This window comes from Hakea prostrata, chromosome 7, assembly GCF_041222555.1.
Source record: "Hakea prostrata isolate BN-2017 chromosome 7, UWA_Hpros_2, whole genome shotgun sequence".
In the NCBI taxonomy this organism is placed as follows: Eukaryota; Viridiplantae; Streptophyta; class Magnoliopsida; order Proteales; family Proteaceae; genus Hakea; species Hakea prostrata.
Window position 1 is genome coordinate 32845684 of NC_142606.1, and position 18742 is coordinate 32864425.

Here is an 18742-nt window from a genome sequence, read left to right on the forward strand (position 1 = left end):
TTTGCCCTTGGGCATATAATTGTATCAATAATAAATAAATCCAAACATCTCCCACTTGCTCAAGGGAAAATGTTAATCTCTCTGTCACAGTGTGTCCTAGACACACATGTATATCCCAGACATACACATTCGATCTCTCTATCACAATTTGTTTCTAGGTAGAGACTGACATGTATAGCCCTAAGAAAAAAAACAACCAATAAAAATATATATCATTATATCTATATCATATATATTACATTTGCGGATGGGGACAAATACATATTTTGACCTCTCATTCCACTATCGTAATCCCCCGATGGAAGTTACAACAAATTAGCATAAGCTCTAATGGTAGTCCGGTAACATACACAAGGTCAACATATATTAGGTGATTTTCCACTGTAAATTAAATATTCATATTCACATCTCCGGGAATCCCCCTTTATTTGCGTGGTTTTTTCGAAACAAGAAACCTTCCCGGGTAGTCAGGCTAGTAAAAAGCCCTAATGGCACATCACTCAAAGAGACACATCAAATAAGCATTAGTATACTATAGTGTCCTAGGTTTATTCAAACTCACCATACTAAAAGTATCTCGATCCCTCTAACAAATCACCTTCTTGTCCTTCAAATTCACTAATGTAACACATTCAGTTGGCGCCAGCAAACACTTTATGTGTTAGGACCCATAAAAGTATCTCGATCCCTCTAACAAATCACCTTCTTGTCCTTCAAATTCACTACTTTATGGAATTCTTTATATCTTGGTTTTCTCCTCTGGAGTCTTAGGACCCATATTAAGGCTCAAATGCAAACCCTTCTCCACTGGAGTATCAATTGGTTTGCAGTTGTGCATATGGTATCTGTTCAAGACATTGTCAATATAGGTCTCTTGAGATAAACCGAATAATCTCTTTTGCCTTTTTCTAACAATCTTGATGCCGAGCACATAGCTTGTTTCACCCATGTCCTTCATATCAAAGACAGAGGACAACCATTTCTTAATGGTTTCCAATAGCTCCTTGCTATTGCTAGCCATAATTATGCCATCTACTTATAGTGTTAGAATGAAATACTTACCATCAGGTCTCTTGGTGGAAACATAGTGGTCGTCCTCAAGCATGGAAAAACCATTTTCCATCATAGCTTGGGGGAAGTGCACATTCCACTGTCTAGACGCTAGCTTTAAGCCATATATGGATTTCTTGAGCCAGCACACTTTGTGCTCAGGTCCATTAGCTTCAAAGCCTTAAGGATGGTCCATATAGATCTCATCCTCAAGTTCTCCATTGAGAAAAGCAGTATTTACATCCATATGATAAAGTTCCACGTCCAACTGAGCAACAATGACTAATATGAGGCGGATGGAGACAAACCTAACCACAGGGGAAAAAATTTCCACATAATCAACACCATATTGTTGGGTGTAGCCCTTAGCCACTAAACGAGCATTGAATCTCTCAATAGATCCATCCGCTTTTCTCTTGATCTCGAGAACCCACTTGTTCCAAATTGCCTTTCGGCCCGGGGGTAAGTCAACCAAATCCCAGACATGATTGACTTTCATCGACTTCAACTCTTCCTCTATCACTTTCAACCATTCCTTTGAGCTTGTCCCCGCAAGAGCTTCTTGCATGCACTTCGGTTCATACTCATTAACTGGAGTCATCTCACAGTTAGTCTTTTCAGGAGCAACCGTGTAGGCTTTATCCTCTATGTCGAAACGTCAACAAGGAACTGGCCCACACCCACTACGGTGCAAGTGCATGTTGGATTGCTCACCCTCTGAGGTAGCTATCACATCTACACTCCCACTCTCACTAGGATCATCTGGATGAACCCCAGGTTCATTGTCCAAAGTCTGAATCCCTGAAATGACAAGATCACTATCTTGTATTTCAAAGAATTTGATGATTCTTTGTTAACTCCTGAAAGAGATGGAAAATCATTCTCCAAGAATGTTGCATTCCTAGACTCAAGTTCCGTTATCCTGTCACTCTCATCTAGCCCAATGAAGACATGGCCCTTCAAGAGTTCAAAATATCTTACAAAGATTCACTTTCTTCCTGGGTCCAAGCTTCCCATATTGGTGAGATGTAGAGTGAATATATGTTGCACATCCCCATGCGCGCATGTAACTCAAATCTGGCTTCCTTTCGGTCCACAACTCATATGGTGTGGAAGGAACCGTGCCTAAGGAAGAAGTGAAGAAACCAAAGGTGAAAGCAATTGAAATCTCCGGCTATAAGCTCTGGTTTGCTTACACCGGTTCCCGACGATTCAAGTATGGGCTTCCTAAAGGAATAACAAAAAGTTTCAAATATATATGGGTTTGGATTTTCAGAAAGTTTCGTTGTAATTTTGAGTTGGGGAGGGTTTAGGTTGTATTCACAAATAATAAAGTTCCATTGAATTTCATTTGTTGACCTCATATGACCACCCAAGGACCTGCCGCTGGGGAAGCTCTTTCCGCAGAACTTGCATACATGCTTCAGCTCTTGATCTTCCTCCATGAAAGCTAAAAAGAAGAAGAAATACATAGAAAACAAAACGAGTGCTAAAATCGGATGAGCAAACGCAAACCAGCAAGAATGCTTGGATTGTTGATCTCATTCCACCACAAAAACCCAAATGCTGAAGAACCAGAGGAACACTGAAAACCCACATCAGAGAAACCGAATCTGATACGAGAATCCAAACGTATCAAGTCTTTATTGCTTTCCAATTGAACATAAGAAGAGAACCCATCTCAGATTTCATAGCGTTTCGTCAAAGCACAAGATCAAGATCTGAAGAACAAAAAAAAAGGAAGAAAGACGATGTTTTTTTTGTTTTTCCTTTTTCAAATAGGATTTTGGTTTTGTAATGATTTGTTTTGAACCGTTCGAACCGGTCTAATCCCACTTAAATTTTGTTTTTTACATATGGAAAAAATCTAACGACGATTTAATCTAAGAGCCAATTATTCATTATAACCGTTGGCTGCTTGGAGCAGTGCCACGTAGGCACTGCTCCCAAGCAAAATCCAGATCAGATTGTTATGTGGCCAGGTCCACCCAGTCGAATATTGACAAAAAAAAAAAAAAAAAAAAAAAAGTCCACCCAATCGAACGAATGAGCGCAATACACGTATGCACATCAAAGTCTGTAATTTATGCGGACCTCTTCGTCATTTCATTTTGAGTAGAAGCGTTGGACTTTGGGAGGAAGAGGACCCTGTCAGGGTAAGAAGAGGAGAGCAAAATAAACTCTGTAACGGTGAAATCCTTGTTTGTATCCGCGAAGCTTTCTGGTGTCTCTCTCCTGAAGGGATGAAGAAACGAACTATGTATGTATGGGCAGTTGCGATTCTGTGTTTTATAGTTCTGATGATCGTAACTCCTGCCATTCCCCAGTCTCAAGAATACCATGACTTCGCTGATCAACGCAAATTCTTCGGTATTATTTGGTTGCATCCCTCTTTCTTCATTTCTAATTAAGATTTCTGGCTCATGTACTATGAGATTCTTCAAAATTAATCGGTTGATTTAATGAAATGGATGGGCGGATGGATGGAATAGTTCTATGCTGATTGAACCTTGAAGTTTAGCTTGTTGGGTTTTGTATGTTTAATACTTCTAATTCTGAAGTTTCTAGACAGCCTTCATTCTAGTTCTTCTAAGATCTGCGGGTTTTTTTTTCTTCTTCTTGAAGTGCAGAATTTGCTTGCTTGAGTATAGATAATTGGTTTTTGTAATTTTGGAGTCTGCTTATTTGGTTGCTTTTAACGTTCTTTTCGGGTCATAAGTAGGATTTTTGAAGTGAAACCTTTCTATTGGAAACCCTAACTTTGGGAACTGATATTGTATAATGATTAGGTTCGTAGTCAATTACTATATCAAATATTTCTCTTGGGTTTAATGTGAAATTACGAGAAAACTCTATTGTGAAGGTTGGAAAAGTTAAAGAGCCTGTTAAGAAGGTTGGTTATGGTAGCCTGGTTATACACTGATATTTACTAAGTTTATGATTATGATACCATATGTGATATATGATAGGCCATTTTCAGAAATTTGCTGTGTTTAGACTCCATATATACAAGCACCGTATGTCTCATTAGGTGCCATTGTTTGAAATTACACCCATGTTGTGGTCATTGTTGTCTGTTATAGAGTTGCCAGCTATTACTTGCAGAGCCTTGTTTTTGTTGTTTTGCTATTACTTGTCTAGCCTTTCATGAATGCTATGGAAGTTCCTGACTTACCATTATAATCAGCCTTAACCGACAATCTGGGTTGGGACATGAATCCTTTTCATCTTTCCTGGTCTTCATGGGCTAATATCTCTGAAATAACATTGCTTCAAATATTCTGTCAGATCCAAGTAAAGAATTTTCTAAAATCTGTTACCAGTCGTCTACCTGATGCCTACCTTGTTCCAAGAATTTGTACTAATAATGCAGATGAAAGTCTTAACGCCAACATTCCTTGGTGATGCAGAGTTACTGTTGCAGCTGGAGTGGCATGACCCAATCTGGAAACCCAGACTGAGGAGTACCTAGACCAAACTGATATTTTGATCTAATAAGGGTTGGTGCTGGATGATATTGTAGCCTTTTTTTATTTATTTAAGCTGGGTAGAAATTTGATGGGTGGTATCCTGGTTTTCTAGATTCCCTGCTTCAGTACAATTTCTTTATTATAAATACATGCATGTAGTCTGACTCAAGAGATAATATATAATAATGTAATTAAAAAAAGGGGTTGGGTTTACCTCCTGATTCTGGAGTTCTCTGCGACCAAGTTGGTCGAGTTGTTCCTTCTTCCAGGTATTATATACCTGCCTCCTTCCTTCTCTGTTGAGTTTTTCTTGTTTTTTATTCTTTTGATTCCTCTTCTTTCTGTTGTTTTGTTTATTTATTGTTAACATCTCCTGGTGCTTTTGTACACTGTTTTGACATAAAGTTGGGTTAAGTAACAACAAGTTTGATTTTTCCCTGTTAGTCTTCTTCCAGTCTTGGAGCTTGGAGATTTGAATTGCCATCATAAGATGAGAGATTCTCACCCTCAACTTCATCCTGTTAAGAAATCTCCCTGTGAAACCATTGGAACCTAACACTGTAGCTGACTTTCTGTTTCATAGTTTTACAATCCAAATGCCACTTAGTTTCTAGAATTGTTGTGGGTTGATCTATTTGATTGCGGTGAAAAGATTCACTGCCCTTTGAAAGAAATACTACTTTATTTATAGTAAGTGATTGATAAGTACTAGGGTGCCCCTATGGACAGATTTACCTTTTTATCTGTATATTTTTGGGTTTCCCCTCAAGTTGGTGCTTAGATATCATAAATGCCCAACTTGCTGATAACTACTTACAACTCAACATATCAGCTAATTGATTAATGGACTTACCAAAAGGAATACATATTCACCCTTCTTCCAGTTTCTCCTTACTAGAATGAAGATCATTCCCACATGCTTGGTTTGATAACCACCAACTAGGTTGTGAAGAATGCTGATGGCAGACTTCCTGTCACACTACAGCATCACTGGTGAAGGAACAGGGATGATCAAATCCTTCATAGCCCATGGAGCCACATCAACTTGAAAGTGCCATCAGACATGGCACCAAATTCAGCTTCAAGAGCCTTTTCTTTTTTACTCTTTCAAGTAACCAAATTGCCTCGCACAGCTTTACCATTGCTAGTTGTAGATTGTCGATCTTCTGGAGATCTGGCCAATCTGCTTGTATAAAGGCCTTGATTTGCAATAGATAAAATAATATATCTTTGTGCAACAGTAAATATTGCTCCACTATGACAAAGTAGCCATGAATTTGAGCTTTAAAACAGCCGTTACGCAAAAGCAGGCCAAGGCTGCTTACTTTATGGTTCCCTTCAGGCGCTAGAGTCTTGCACTGGGTACGCCCTTTTTATAGGATATATCTTCCAAGTGTGTGAAATTATGATCATGCATATATTGACTAGCAAAGCTGATGGTGAAGGCAACTTCTAATGAATATGAGACAAATGTATTAGTTTCCCAACTAGCAAGTAATATTTTCCTTTATCTAGAGGATCACCATTCTTCAAGAGATGAGTATTAGCTTCAAGAATTGTTTCCAAAGGTTCACAACCTTGGTTCCCACCTCAAATAGAGATCAAGGTGCTTTTTCGTTGAGAGAGAAACTCTTTTGTTGGAGTGGGGATAACTCGACGCTAAGGAAGTAACACAACTTACTGAGTTCCTCAGTTTCAAATACATGACCCTGGTAAACTTCTGAATGTGAGATTGCTTCTGTGTCATTGCCAGTGACCATGATTTCTTCAACATAAACAATGAGAAAAGCAATCTTGGAACCAGATTCCTTGATGGGAAAGGTATGGTCAAGATTACTTTGATTGTAACTTATAGACACCCTAGCTCTATGGAATCCCCTAAAGCAAGCACGGGTTGATTGCTGTAAACCATGGAGCACACGTTGGAGCTTGTAGAATTCCCCTCTAGTATTCTGACTTAAGAAACTAGGAGGAATTTTATATATACGCTCCTTTTTTTCTTTAAAGGGTTGGGGGTTGGGGGTCTAATGAAGAATGGTGTAGACGTTGATGAGATGGGGAGGAAGACGACTCTTATAGGTAATTTGCAGCAGCTCTTCCAGGCTGCTGCGGTGCCGGTTCTTCTAGACCTGCAGAAGTGGAACTTTTCTAGGTTCTGTATATGCCAAAAGAGAATAATAAATTCAACTGTATAATCTGCTTTATTGATATGCCTTGTATGTATTTATAGATTACAATAGGAAACTACTAGGAAACATAGTTGTCATGGTGATGAGGCGATGCAAGGCGGTTTAGGCTAGGTGAGGCGATAAGTCAATGAGGCGCTTTTGAGGCGGTTGAGGCGTTTCAAGGCATTTTAAGTGAAATTTTGGCTGTGATTATAAATGAACATGTATTATGGAAAAGAAAAAGATCATATTCTTGTCATCCTTATGGCATATATTGATGCATTCATCTGTCTTGATGATAATGAAGCTTCTATTCTTTTTTTTGGGGTAGAAAATGAACCTTCTATTTTGAATAAGACAAAACAAGAATGAAGAAAATTGGTTTTTCAGCAAACAAGGTCCTAGGTAGAGATCATTAGGCTTCAACATGCTATTTTTTAAACTGGAATAGGTACTAATTATTGATCATTAGGTTCTGATTGCCAATTGATTCTCTGCCGTCAATTTGACATCATTGATTTGGTTTTTAAAAAATAAAAAAAAATAAAAAAAATTCAAAAAGGCGGTCGCCTTGGGGTCCGAGGCGCTTGAGGTGACCGCCTTATGACCTAACATAAGGCGACGGTCGCATTATGATCCTAGAGGGCGCCCGGACACCCAGGCGTCGCCTTAACAATTATGCTAGGAAACTGAAACAAAAGCTAAATTAAAGACCAAAGAAACTTGAAACCTAATCAAACTAGGACTAAAATCCAACACCAACTCTACTAAATCAAACCCAACTAGAGAATTAAAATTAAGAAATCTTCGAGCAACTAGCCTAGCCTTGTACTGGTCCACTCTTGTATCCGTCTTCTGTTTCACAGTGTATACACATTTGTAGTTCACAGTTTTTTTGTGAGGAGGATGACAAACCGAGACTTAGGTTCATTTTCCTCAGGGATTGCAGTTCTTCGACCATGGTTGCCTCCCACCGTGGGTCTGTAGAAACCTCCTACTAATTATGGGCTGTAGAAATGAAAGGCAAAGAAGATGCAAAAGCATGATGTGAAGGGCAAAAGAGTTGTATGAAATCACCTAAGCAATCACTGTTAAGTAAAAGATCTATTTCCCTTATGGAGAGCCATGGGTATGTTAAGGTATTGACCAGAGCTGCTAGGAGACTCAAATGTGATTACCAGGTGGACCAAAACAATTAGGATGTGGTGGTTGACTATGTTGAGTTGGTTCCGCTGTGGCAGTGTCTGTTTCTGCTTGTGTCTTGTGATCTTGATGATCATACACTTCCACTATAGGCTGATTAGTAAATTATATCTCCCCTTAAACTGAAGGAGCTTACGTAAAAGGAGAAAGGCTGCAACAAGAGGAACATCTCCAATCCCAAATTTTCACCATAGGCTATTAGTACTTGTATCTTCCCTTGAACTAAAGGAGCTGAAGTAAGAGGAGAAAGGAAGGAAACAAGAGGAATATCTTCACTAAACAGGCCCTTTGGTTTAGAGTGGTGCTGTAGATAAAAAGGCAGCAGGTACATTAAAGATCACATTCATGGTATAAGCACACAATGGTCGGTGGATGGTTGCGCCGATAGCCCTTCTGGGTGGAAGAGTAGCCAACAAACACACACTTTAGCCCACTTGGATCCAAGTTGCCATGGGTATGGTGATTCTTGTTAAAAAAACAAGTAGAACCATAGACCTCTTGGTGGAAAGAAAAATGGACGATTGCTGGAGGACCTCAAGAGGAGCACGAAAACTAAGAAGCAGGTAGGTACTAGGCTTTAAACCTATCCAGCTCAACTCAGTAGAACTAGGCTATTTTTGTACATGACAATATATAGACCGATTACCTCATATTTCAGAAGGCTTAACTTGGTAGAACTAGGCAATGCTGGTTTTGAAATTTAGGACTGTTGGAACCTGGAGGTAACTTCAGCAGGTTGCTGTTCAAACTTTTTTCATTAGCTCTACTGTTCTCTTGTTTAATAGAAAAGAGAACACTCAGTTCTTAGTAATGAAGGCCTGATTTTTCTGATAATTACTAAAATGCCCAATCAGTTCTCAGTTAAGCAACGGCTAATGGTTCTGATAGTTTCTTATGGTGGCCCTTGCATTCTTATATATATATATATCCTTCCTCTAACTCTACTTTTGTTCAGAAAAAACCATCTCTTCTTTGATTTGATCATGAGGTCCATCTTCTTTTTGCTTTACCATCAGGATCCTGAATTACCTGAAGAGTACAAAATTTCCCCTACCCATGTTTGAGTTTCTCTTTCCAAGTGAGCCCATAGTGTCCCAAAGGCAGGATTGTTTGATTGATGGATGCTTTACTTGGTACATAGTATATACCACATGTTTTGTGCAAAAATGATGCTATCACATATTATCATCTTTACCTATGTTATTATGTTGCTAAGGATCCTATATCCTGATCTAGCCTCAGTTGAATGAGGGCCAGTTCTTCCAAGATCTCATCCAAACCAACCTTAGCTTTGGAATTATGGCTGGATGTTTCTAGTGTTTGGCAGTTCAGAATGGGCTGAAACTTGAAGGAGAAATGATGATACAGGGTTATGATCCTGCAAGTTTGGTTAGGTCTGGATGGCTAAATTGGAAGATGTGGTGTGTCTAGTTTTTAGGGCTTTAGGAAGTCTGGAAATTCAAGAAGAATAAGAAAGGTGGTAGGGAAGGGGATGGGTTATGCTGTCTGCTACTTAAATGGATGTAGAAGCCTTATTTAATGCAGGAGGGGGGAGTTGGAGTAGTGTTGGACTGATCTGATTGCATGCTGAATTCACAGCCGTAGAGGAATCTCAGCTTGATTTCACTAGAGACCCTTTCACACGAGCTCCTGAGGATACCTTACCACTTCTGGAGCATATTATTCTTCAAGAATAGGAAAGCAATTGGCTGCCAAAACTGTTTTATTAATATCTGAAAACTTTGACTAGCTATTACATGCGAGGGTAGCTTTTATAGCCTTGAAAATATTAAATCCTCAGGCAGCCTCGACTGTTAACTGCATTAGAAACTGAAACTAGCAATTTATAATTTTACCCTTACAAGGACTCCCCATCAACTATAATAAGGACTAATTAAATAACATGCATCAGCCTCAATAAGGGTTAATTAAATAACATGCATCAATCTAATAAGGAGTAATTAAATAATATGTACCAACTCTAATGAGGACTAGCCAAAAGCCTACACTCTCCGCCCCCCCCCCCCCCCCCCCCAAAAAAAAAGAAAAAAAAAAAAAGAAGAAGAAGAGTTGTGGCAATTTTCATACTCAACTCATGTACCTTGTTTTTGGTCCATTAAGTTAGCCATTTGAGGTGGCACGACCACGTTCAACGGAGACCTATAAATGCCCCTGTACGGAGAATTGATATAATCCATATTGAAGGAACTAGAAGAGCTAGGGGTAGACCTAAGATAACCGTAGGATAAGTGGTGAGAAAGGATATGTATAGCTTAGGCCTTGTATCTAGCATGGCCTCGAACAGAACTGATTGGAGGGCAAGAATCCATGTAGCCGACCCCATTTAGTTGGGACAAGGCTTATTGTTGTTGTTGTAAGTTAGCCGGCTAGATAGAAAACCCATCCAATGAAGGCCCGATACCTCTATGACCCAACCCTAGGTCTATTAAGGGAAAATATCCTAATTTGGCACTGGGTCTGCATCACATTCTATCTGGCAAAAATAATATTTGGGATCACTTCAGTCCTTGCAACAGAATTAGAATTCTCAGTAGATAGAATTACAGAGAGGTGAGAACACAATTAAACTGCACAATCTTGATAATAAATGATGTAAGTAAGAGATAGGAGTATGATCAAGGATTCTTGGCAGGGCTTAGGTCAGCATGTTGCAGATCCAACACTTATTTGGGCTTATTCTGGTGGAATTAAGCCTGGGTTAGATTACTTTGGTCATGAGCCCTTAATGCCTTGGGTTTAAGCTGCATTGGGCATCTTTCTAGGCCTCAAATGGGGGAAGTTAAGTCTAAGTACAAAAATAGCTTGTTTAAGTGAAGGCCAAGTAGGATGTTTTATTTATTTTATTTTGTTAAGTTGTGGCAACAACCTAGCCTCCATGCATTGAACGGTTCCCTTAGTGTTTTAAGCTTTGGTTTCTTACCTCCTAAAAGTAGGAGGTTGATTTAAAGTTGACTAGACGGTTAATTGCTTTGTAGAAATCCCTTAAAGATAGGGAAATCAGCTTTCCTTTGTAATCAGAAGTTATAATTAAGGCTGCTAAGGCCTACCTCATAAATGGGATGTATAAGGAGACTTGATTAATAGAGTTGCTGATTAGAAAAGCTGCTTATCTTTTAATATGATACATTATTGTGATACGGGCTAATATGTATCCAATTTGGTCACTATAGGTGCTATACATACCAATACATGTCTTTGTTTTTAAAAGATAATTTGTACCAGCCATTATGGGCTGATATGACATGATGCAGCTGATACATCTCGAATCCATTGACACATCTAGTATAGGTTCAGTGGCTACACTAATACGTATCGGCTGAAAAAGCTGGATGCATCTTCATGTATTCCGATACTTTGATACATTCAATAAAAGACCATTTTCATTCTCAGAAATGAAGAACTCTCAACCAAGAGTCTAAAATCTTCGTTTGTTCTTGATTTTTCATGCATTTGGACTAATAAACTAACAAAGGGTTCTAGAACATCATCCTTTGCATAATCTGATATTCTTCATGGCTATAAACTATCACAAATATGTAGGAAGCCTCGTTGTTTATAACAATATTGTTTTAATGCATTTAATTGTTTATACATGATTCTTTATCTTAAGTTTTATGCATGATACTTGTTAAAACATACACACATTGTTTTTTGTACCAAAGTGAATTTCCATGTGTATCTTGACCATTTCAATACAATTTCACATCATCCAATATGTATCTCTGCTACAGTATGATACAATGCAATACTCATTCTCTTAAAATCACCCACCTGATACGGTACTCGATACCTTCCATTTAAACCTTGCCTGCTGTTGCTGTTTTCTTCTCCATCTTGGGAACCTTGGCTGGTATGGCATATCGGTGGGTTTGGTGACTGATATCCAAGAGGACACTAGGTGAGTCATATCCTAGCTGTCTAGAGGGCACCAGGTGAATCATATCCATACAATCTCGTGGTAATTCATCCACCAGCCAGTCTTATCTTTGGAGCCTATTCTGTATCCTCTCTCACCTTCAATACGAGTTTCATACCCCAGTCTGTCCATTAGAACCTTAGTTACCATCAAGCCCTAATTCATTCTTAGTAACCCTAAATCCTTTGTGTCCATCATAATTGGGCCAAACTTTGAGAACACATTCTCCTCTATCACATAATAGTCGACCCCGTCAAACCCCCAAACCCCAAAATCAGGTACTTATCACCATCAGTTTTGTTTCAGACTTGGATTTTTTCATCCTTTCAGCAGATGCCATACTGGATTCTAGTTACAGGCTTACAGCATCTTTGCAGCTTTGGAACCCTAACATTTAGGAATTCCTAAACTCGATCCAAAACTCCATCATTCAGGTCTAATAGTGTAGCTGTCAATTCTGTCCTATTTTTGGACAGCAGACCCTTTGTCTCTCTAGAATTTGGTCCGAACTGCAGTCCTAAATTACATTAAATCCCATAATCCTAAGTTCCTGATATCACTAAACTACATCTAATTTTCAGTTTCTGAAGTTGGTTCTTTTCAAGGTTTTTGGCAACATTGGCCCTTGGTTAATCCAAACCAATCCATGGCTACTTCAGCATCTCACTGGCCTCCATAGCATTTTACAGCTATTGGCAAGGCTACACCACTAAACTAAACTTAATTTTCAGCTTTTGAAGTTGGTTCTTTTCAAGGTTCCTGGCAGCATTGGCAGTGGGTTAACCCAAATCAATCCATGGCGACATCAGCATCTCACTAGGCTCCAAAGCATTTCACAGCTATTAGCATAAAACAAGAAATTTAATTAGATTTTTCTACTTATTCAAAATGCTTACAGTTAGCCCTTTTTTATACTTCCATTGGAAATCTGTCCCAGAGGACTTAGACTCTTGACTAGTTCATGAACTGCATTTTTAAGGATTTAACAATCGATGAACTAATTTATTGACTGAAATAATATATTCTAAGATTTCAAATGATAGTTGTAACTTGTGACTGAATGGATAATGCTTTTCAATTTCTGTTCACATGCATTAATTACTTCTGATCAGACTTGGATTGGCTAAATTAGGACTGGTTTTGGGTGAACCAATAAAACCCCCAGACCTGGTTGGTTTGGCCTAAACCAATTGATCATGGTTCAGTTTTACCATAGAGTAGTTGAATAGGTTCATTCAAGTAACCATATGACTGGTACCTCCCTTTTCATGGGGGTGTTATTTGAGTAGAACTTATTTTCATTAATATTGTATTATAGTAATTATTATTTTATTTCATGCTATAAGTATTTGAGTATTCTTCGTTGATCCATTTGCATCTGTCATTCACTTTACTTAAATACACATTGGCGTTGTAAATGTTGTACAGAAAGAGAGAAACTCGTTCTAAATTTTTAATGAATGGCCAATGCCATACCTCACTGTTAATTTGAGAACTGTAGAAATATATTTGCGTCAAACATTGAATAGAGTTTTATAAAGATATCTAGTTTTTATACTCCAATTTTATTGCATATATTTTTCCTACTTTCTTAATATGTTCTACATACCCCCTGACAGAACCTCAGTTCCTTTCCAATCCTACCATAGCATGATAGATCGTGAGTGAAGTTTTGGATGACATTTAGAAGTTCATTTGTTGAATAGGACTTTGACTTCGAATTCCATTAATGACAGGAAAGGGATTATGCTTGGTACTTTGAAGTAATTCATTTGATGTCTCAAGGAAAGGATTCATACAGTCGTTTTTGACAATCTTGCTTTTGGTTCTTCTTTGTTTCATTCAACAGCTTTAATTTTTCTGGTTGCTGCTGTTATGATGATTTGATAATTGATAGTGGAATATCTCTTACGCCTATGGGTTAGGTATTTTGATAAATATAAGGTGATATTTTCTTTTTTCAGTATGAATGAAGGGAGATGGCATTTGGCTGTTTGTGTTATTTCTGTGGTATGCTTTATTTCTTTATTTATTTTTCCTTTCAATCTTGCTATGTGATACTGAAAAGGCTCCTATCATATTCCAGGGATACCTAATGCATTGAATGTGATCTCAAATTTTCCATTCCTGGTAATTGGACTGATAGGGCTGATACTCTGCCATCATGGGAATTATTTTAAGCTAAGGTATGCTATTTCTTTGGCTTCTTTTCCAAACCACAAACCAAATCCAATCCCCCCCCCCCCCCCCCCAAAAAAAAAAAAAAAAAAAAAAAAAAGACCTAGTTTTTGGAAGTCATTAGGTAAAATGAAATTCTGCATCCAGTTTGTCATATTTCTTGACTGTGACTTTCTTTTTTTGTATAATAGCTTGCAAGGGGAAGTTTGGGGTTGGACATGTTTCTTTGTTGGTGTGGCTGCTGTTGCTTTTGGTTCATCCTATTACCACCTTAAGCCAGATGATGCAAGACTGGTATGGGACCGCTTGCCGGTAAGCTAAGCTTCTTCATGGATATAAAATCCAATGAAATTTCTTCCTCACTACAAAATGAGCCACTTCCGTGAGATTTTTTTTCCCTTAGTCTGCAACCTCCTTTCATTATTGAGGTATAACAAATCTGCATAATTACATTTATCTATTACAATTTGTTTGTGGTTATTTAAGTATTTTTGAAGACGCCTATGAAGCGTATGCCTCTAAAAGTTCTTTTTTCCCCTTTTGGGTTTTTTTTTCTTCTTTTCCCTTGGGGGGGTGGGTTGGAATTTCTTGAAGTTTAAAAACAAGGCTTATGCCTCTCAAAAGTGAGTGCTGTATCATGTATGCGCCTGAAAGCATTAAAAATTGTGGTAAACTGGTTCTTTATTTAGTCCAATTTTCAGTAGTAGTTTTATCCTTGCAATAATTACTAAATGTATTTTTCATATCCATTTTGTGTATATTCAAAACAACTATGTGTTTTCCTTTCTAAATTGTTTTGCTTCTTATGTTTTATATTTTTTAATGGTTTTGATTTTTTTTCTTTTTATATAAAAAGTGCATCTCAGTGCATGAGGCTCCAACTACCTTGGGTTGTAACCTTGGGATCAGACTTGCTGCTGCCTGAATGTGCCAAATTGGATGTATTTGCTTCTGCTTTATAATCTAAAACAAAAATATTTTCACCCTTGGCTGTTCAATGGGATTGGTATCAGATCTCAATTGGTCTTGGCTGATGCCAGTCTAGTTCATGTATATCATTGATCTGATATTTGATATTACTAACCCTGGCGCTACTGCATGGAGGGGGACGGGAAAATGTCTCATCTACTTCCTATACCATGTTCCAATGCACATTGGAAGTTAACCCTGCAACTCCTTGTTTACCAAAACTTCTGCTTATAAAAAGATGCCATGATTTTTATGATCCCCCTCTTCCATGATAGATGTAGGAGGATGGTCTTTATCTGCCACTCCTATCTTTCATTTCATCCAGACAAACCCCAAAATCAATATTTTACAGCAGGAAACCTAGAGGTCTTACTGAAGGATTCTTGACTACTTGTAACTATTATCAAATGTTTTGTTGTTAAGTTACAATTTTACTCCATGTCAATTGCTGACTGTGGTTGCCAGCTGTGGTACTTGCTTAATGTTAGTTGTCTTGATGCATTAACTTGCGTTGACTTCCACAGATGACTGTTGCTTTTACATCCATCGTTGCTATCTTTATCATTGAAAGAATTGATGAGCAAAAGGGGAGGATATCTATTATACCCCTCATTTTGGCGGGTATAGTGAGCATTTTATATTGGAGGCAAGCAAACTGGCTTTGGACCTTGTAGTTTCATTGTATAAATTTTCTTGAGTATTTATTCATTTATTTTGTTTATGCTGCAGATTTTTTGATGACCTCCGTCCATATGCACTAGTCCAATTTGCTCCTTGCCTTGCGATCCCTATAATGGCCATCTTGTTGCCACCTATGTACACGCATTCTACTTATTGGCTCTGGGCTGCAGGTTTAGATTGGCATCTGGGGAATTTCTTGATGTTCTTTGAACATGGAATCTAGTCTAGGTCATTCGGCCAGATTTGTCATGTAATTGATTCATTTGAATGCAGGATTTTATCTGATCGCAAAAGTGGAGGAAGCAGAGGACAAATTGATTTACAAATGGACTCATCATATTGTCAGTGGGCATACCCTCAAGCATCTATGTGCTGCACTGGTCCCTGTTTTCTTGACACTCATGCTTGCCAAAAGGACCATCCAACCAGTGAGGTAGACTGTTTTATATGTTCTTCCAATTTTATTTGGTTTTTTCATCTTCAGTTTTGACAGGGCACTTTTCAATGTATAATTTAGTTGAAAGACTTGTAGACATACAGGATTAGAAAGCATAAGCCCTACTAATTTTCTCCCCTTGTCTTTAGGAGTCATGAACATGTTCCGGTAGAGTAGTGAATAGGTTTCTGCCGAAAGCCTTTTTGCCAGGCAGGGCAGGGGAGGGCTTGTGGACATACTATCTCCCTTGTTGTTGATGCCTTCTTCAGTTACTATTCCCGACTCATAAACCAGTTCAAACTATGCTTCACCATCTCATGAAATACACGTAACTTCATGTTCCAGTGGAGCAACGCAATTTCACTCTTGGAAATTTAAACTGAGATTGAGTCAGTAATCTAACATTCCTGCCAACTTTATTGGTTACCCGCTTTAATAGCATCTGTTTTTGGTGCTTCTTATTTCTAAGAGCGCAGAATTATCAAGCCACATCTTTTTTTTTGGTAGAATTATCAAGCCACATCCAACTCCTAGTGTGTGTTGGAATGGGGCTGATGTGAAAACTGTCTGCTATTCGCAGTGATTTTATTTTCTTATCAAATTTTCATTACGGCTTGCTGGATGACCAAACATGCCAACCTCCCTCTTTTATGTGGCCTGGAATTTGCATTTAAAGCTGCTTAGGTTTATCATATTGCACTATCTAGTAATAAAACTAATGTTTTAGTGCAGCAAATGAACTTTGGGATGGTGGTAGTGATTATTTTCCTTAATTTCTCAACCTATAGCAGAACCGGACATTCTTCTGATTTATTTTTTGTATAGAAATGTCTTCAGAACTTAAAAGATGTATTTCTCCCTTGATGCAGGCAAAGTTTGTTTGAGGTATGGAAGATTTCATGGACAAAGGTTAAAGATGATGGGTTGAAGATAGAGACTGGCTCCTGTACCTACTCTGAAGTTTCTACTGTTGAGCCACATTCTGAAGCTTAAGCTGACTTTAGTTTTAAGACCACTAAATACAGAGTTACACACATGCAGACAATCTTCAGGGTTATGGTCGGAGGGCTGACCCATTTTCTGTAGTCCCATATAAAGAAATTTAGAAAGTATTACTTCACGTCAAAATGGAAAATGTCTTTTTTCTGCTTTTGTTTCATCTGAGTCTTGTTGTTCACAAAAAATCAATGTAAATATCATTACGTTACTGAAATTTCTTCCCCAGAAAATGTAATTGATGGAATTATCTGGTGGGCTTTTCCACACTTTAACAAGCATGCTGTTATTTAATTTTTTTGAAAGTTTTTTCTCATTTTTTGTTTAGAAAATTTAGTTGGATTCCCTTTTCGCCCGATACTGGAGATTACTTGTTTTAGAAAGTTTGTTCATAAAGAAGGGGAATAAAAAAAACTTCTTTTAGAAAGACTGGACATAGATCTCATCTCCCAGTTGAACATCCTTCGAAAATGATAGAGTTTAATAATAGCCACGTTGGATCCACCTCATGTGGAGCCTTTCCAGGGCAGTGCTGGGGATTGACCTTAGATGAGTTAGGATCTTCTTCTATCTTCACATCTCTCTGCCACACATTTATGAGAGTTTATTTTTGCTCTATAGTATCAATGTTTTGAGGTGAGCTCTCCACCTGAATGCATCGAGGAGGCATGAGGGGGTAGTGAAATACTTGGTCCTTGTGGCTAGATGATCCGGGTTTAGTATGATCGAGGACTTTCCTACTGAGATTTGTTGCGATTAGAATAGTTGCAATCCTCTTTTGCCATAGTTATGGCACCCTTCATCTAATGGGAATGCAATGATAGTCAGTTTTTGTTCCACCATCAATGATGAACATAAAGTTTGTTAGAATAATAAAAGTATTATTTTTTTTCCAATAAAGGGATTTTTTTAAATTTATATGTATGGGATAGGGGTATTACATCTGTTGTCCGTAAGGGTCGAGCTCACAACCTCTTCACTAAAAAGTATTAGGCGAAATCCACCTCCAAATTCGCATACGTATTCGTTTAAGGGTGTCCGTATCCGGAATTTTTCTTATTGGAAAATATCTGTATCCGTTCGCTAAGCAACCGGATTCGGATTTGGATAATTGCTTATTATATCGGATAATATTTGGATAAAATTTTACATGGATAGAGTAAAAAGTATTCAACATTTTTCTCTGAAAATTGATGACAATCGGATTTGGAAACTGGTAATTGGTAAACTGATAATCGGAAATCGAAAATTATCCGGTTAGAGTAAAGTATTAAACACTTATCTGCTAAGAAACCGGATTTTGATTCGGAAAATTACTTATCGGATTAGATAATATCCGAAAAGAGTAAAGTATACACCATTTTTTTCTCTGAAAATGGATGATAATTAGATTAAAAAATCGGTAACTCGGTAACCGGATAATCAAAATTCGAAAATTATCCGGTTAGAGTAAAGTACTAAACATTATTTTCTCTAACGTTGATAATCGGATTCGGAAACCAATAGTCGGTAAATGGAAATCGAAAATTGGAAATAAAAAATTAAGAAAAGGGCAATCAACAATCAATAATCGGATCGGATTATTTTGAATATCCGATAAAGTTCCGGATTCAAATTGAGATGTCTTTTCTAAATTTTCATCGGATTCAAATAG

General features: G+C 37.9%; 1 protein-coding gene across 2 annotated transcripts; it reads left to right on the forward strand.

The window, feature by feature from the left end:
• The first annotated feature begins 3179 nt into the window (after positions 1-3179).
• Positions 3180-17413, forward strand: LOC149010908 (uncharacterized). 2 transcript variants are annotated; one of them, XM_089161492.1, is made up of 7 exons: positions 3180-3420; positions 13915-14014; positions 14198-14318; positions 15500-15621; positions 15705-15826; positions 15930-16089; positions 16962-17413. In XM_089161492.1, exons 1-7 carry the CDS (start codon positions 3294-3296, stop codon positions 17083-17085), a joined length of 876 nt encoding a protein of 291 aa, XP_089017618.1. In that variant the 5' UTR covers positions 3180-3293; the 3' UTR covers positions 17086-17413. The 2 variants fall into 2 exon arrangements, with proteins under 2 accessions (XP_089017618.1, XP_089017619.1); XM_089161493.1 differs by lacking the exon at positions 16962-17413 and having other exon boundaries at positions 15930-16093.
• The last annotated feature ends 1329 nt before the right edge of the window (positions 17414-18742 follow it).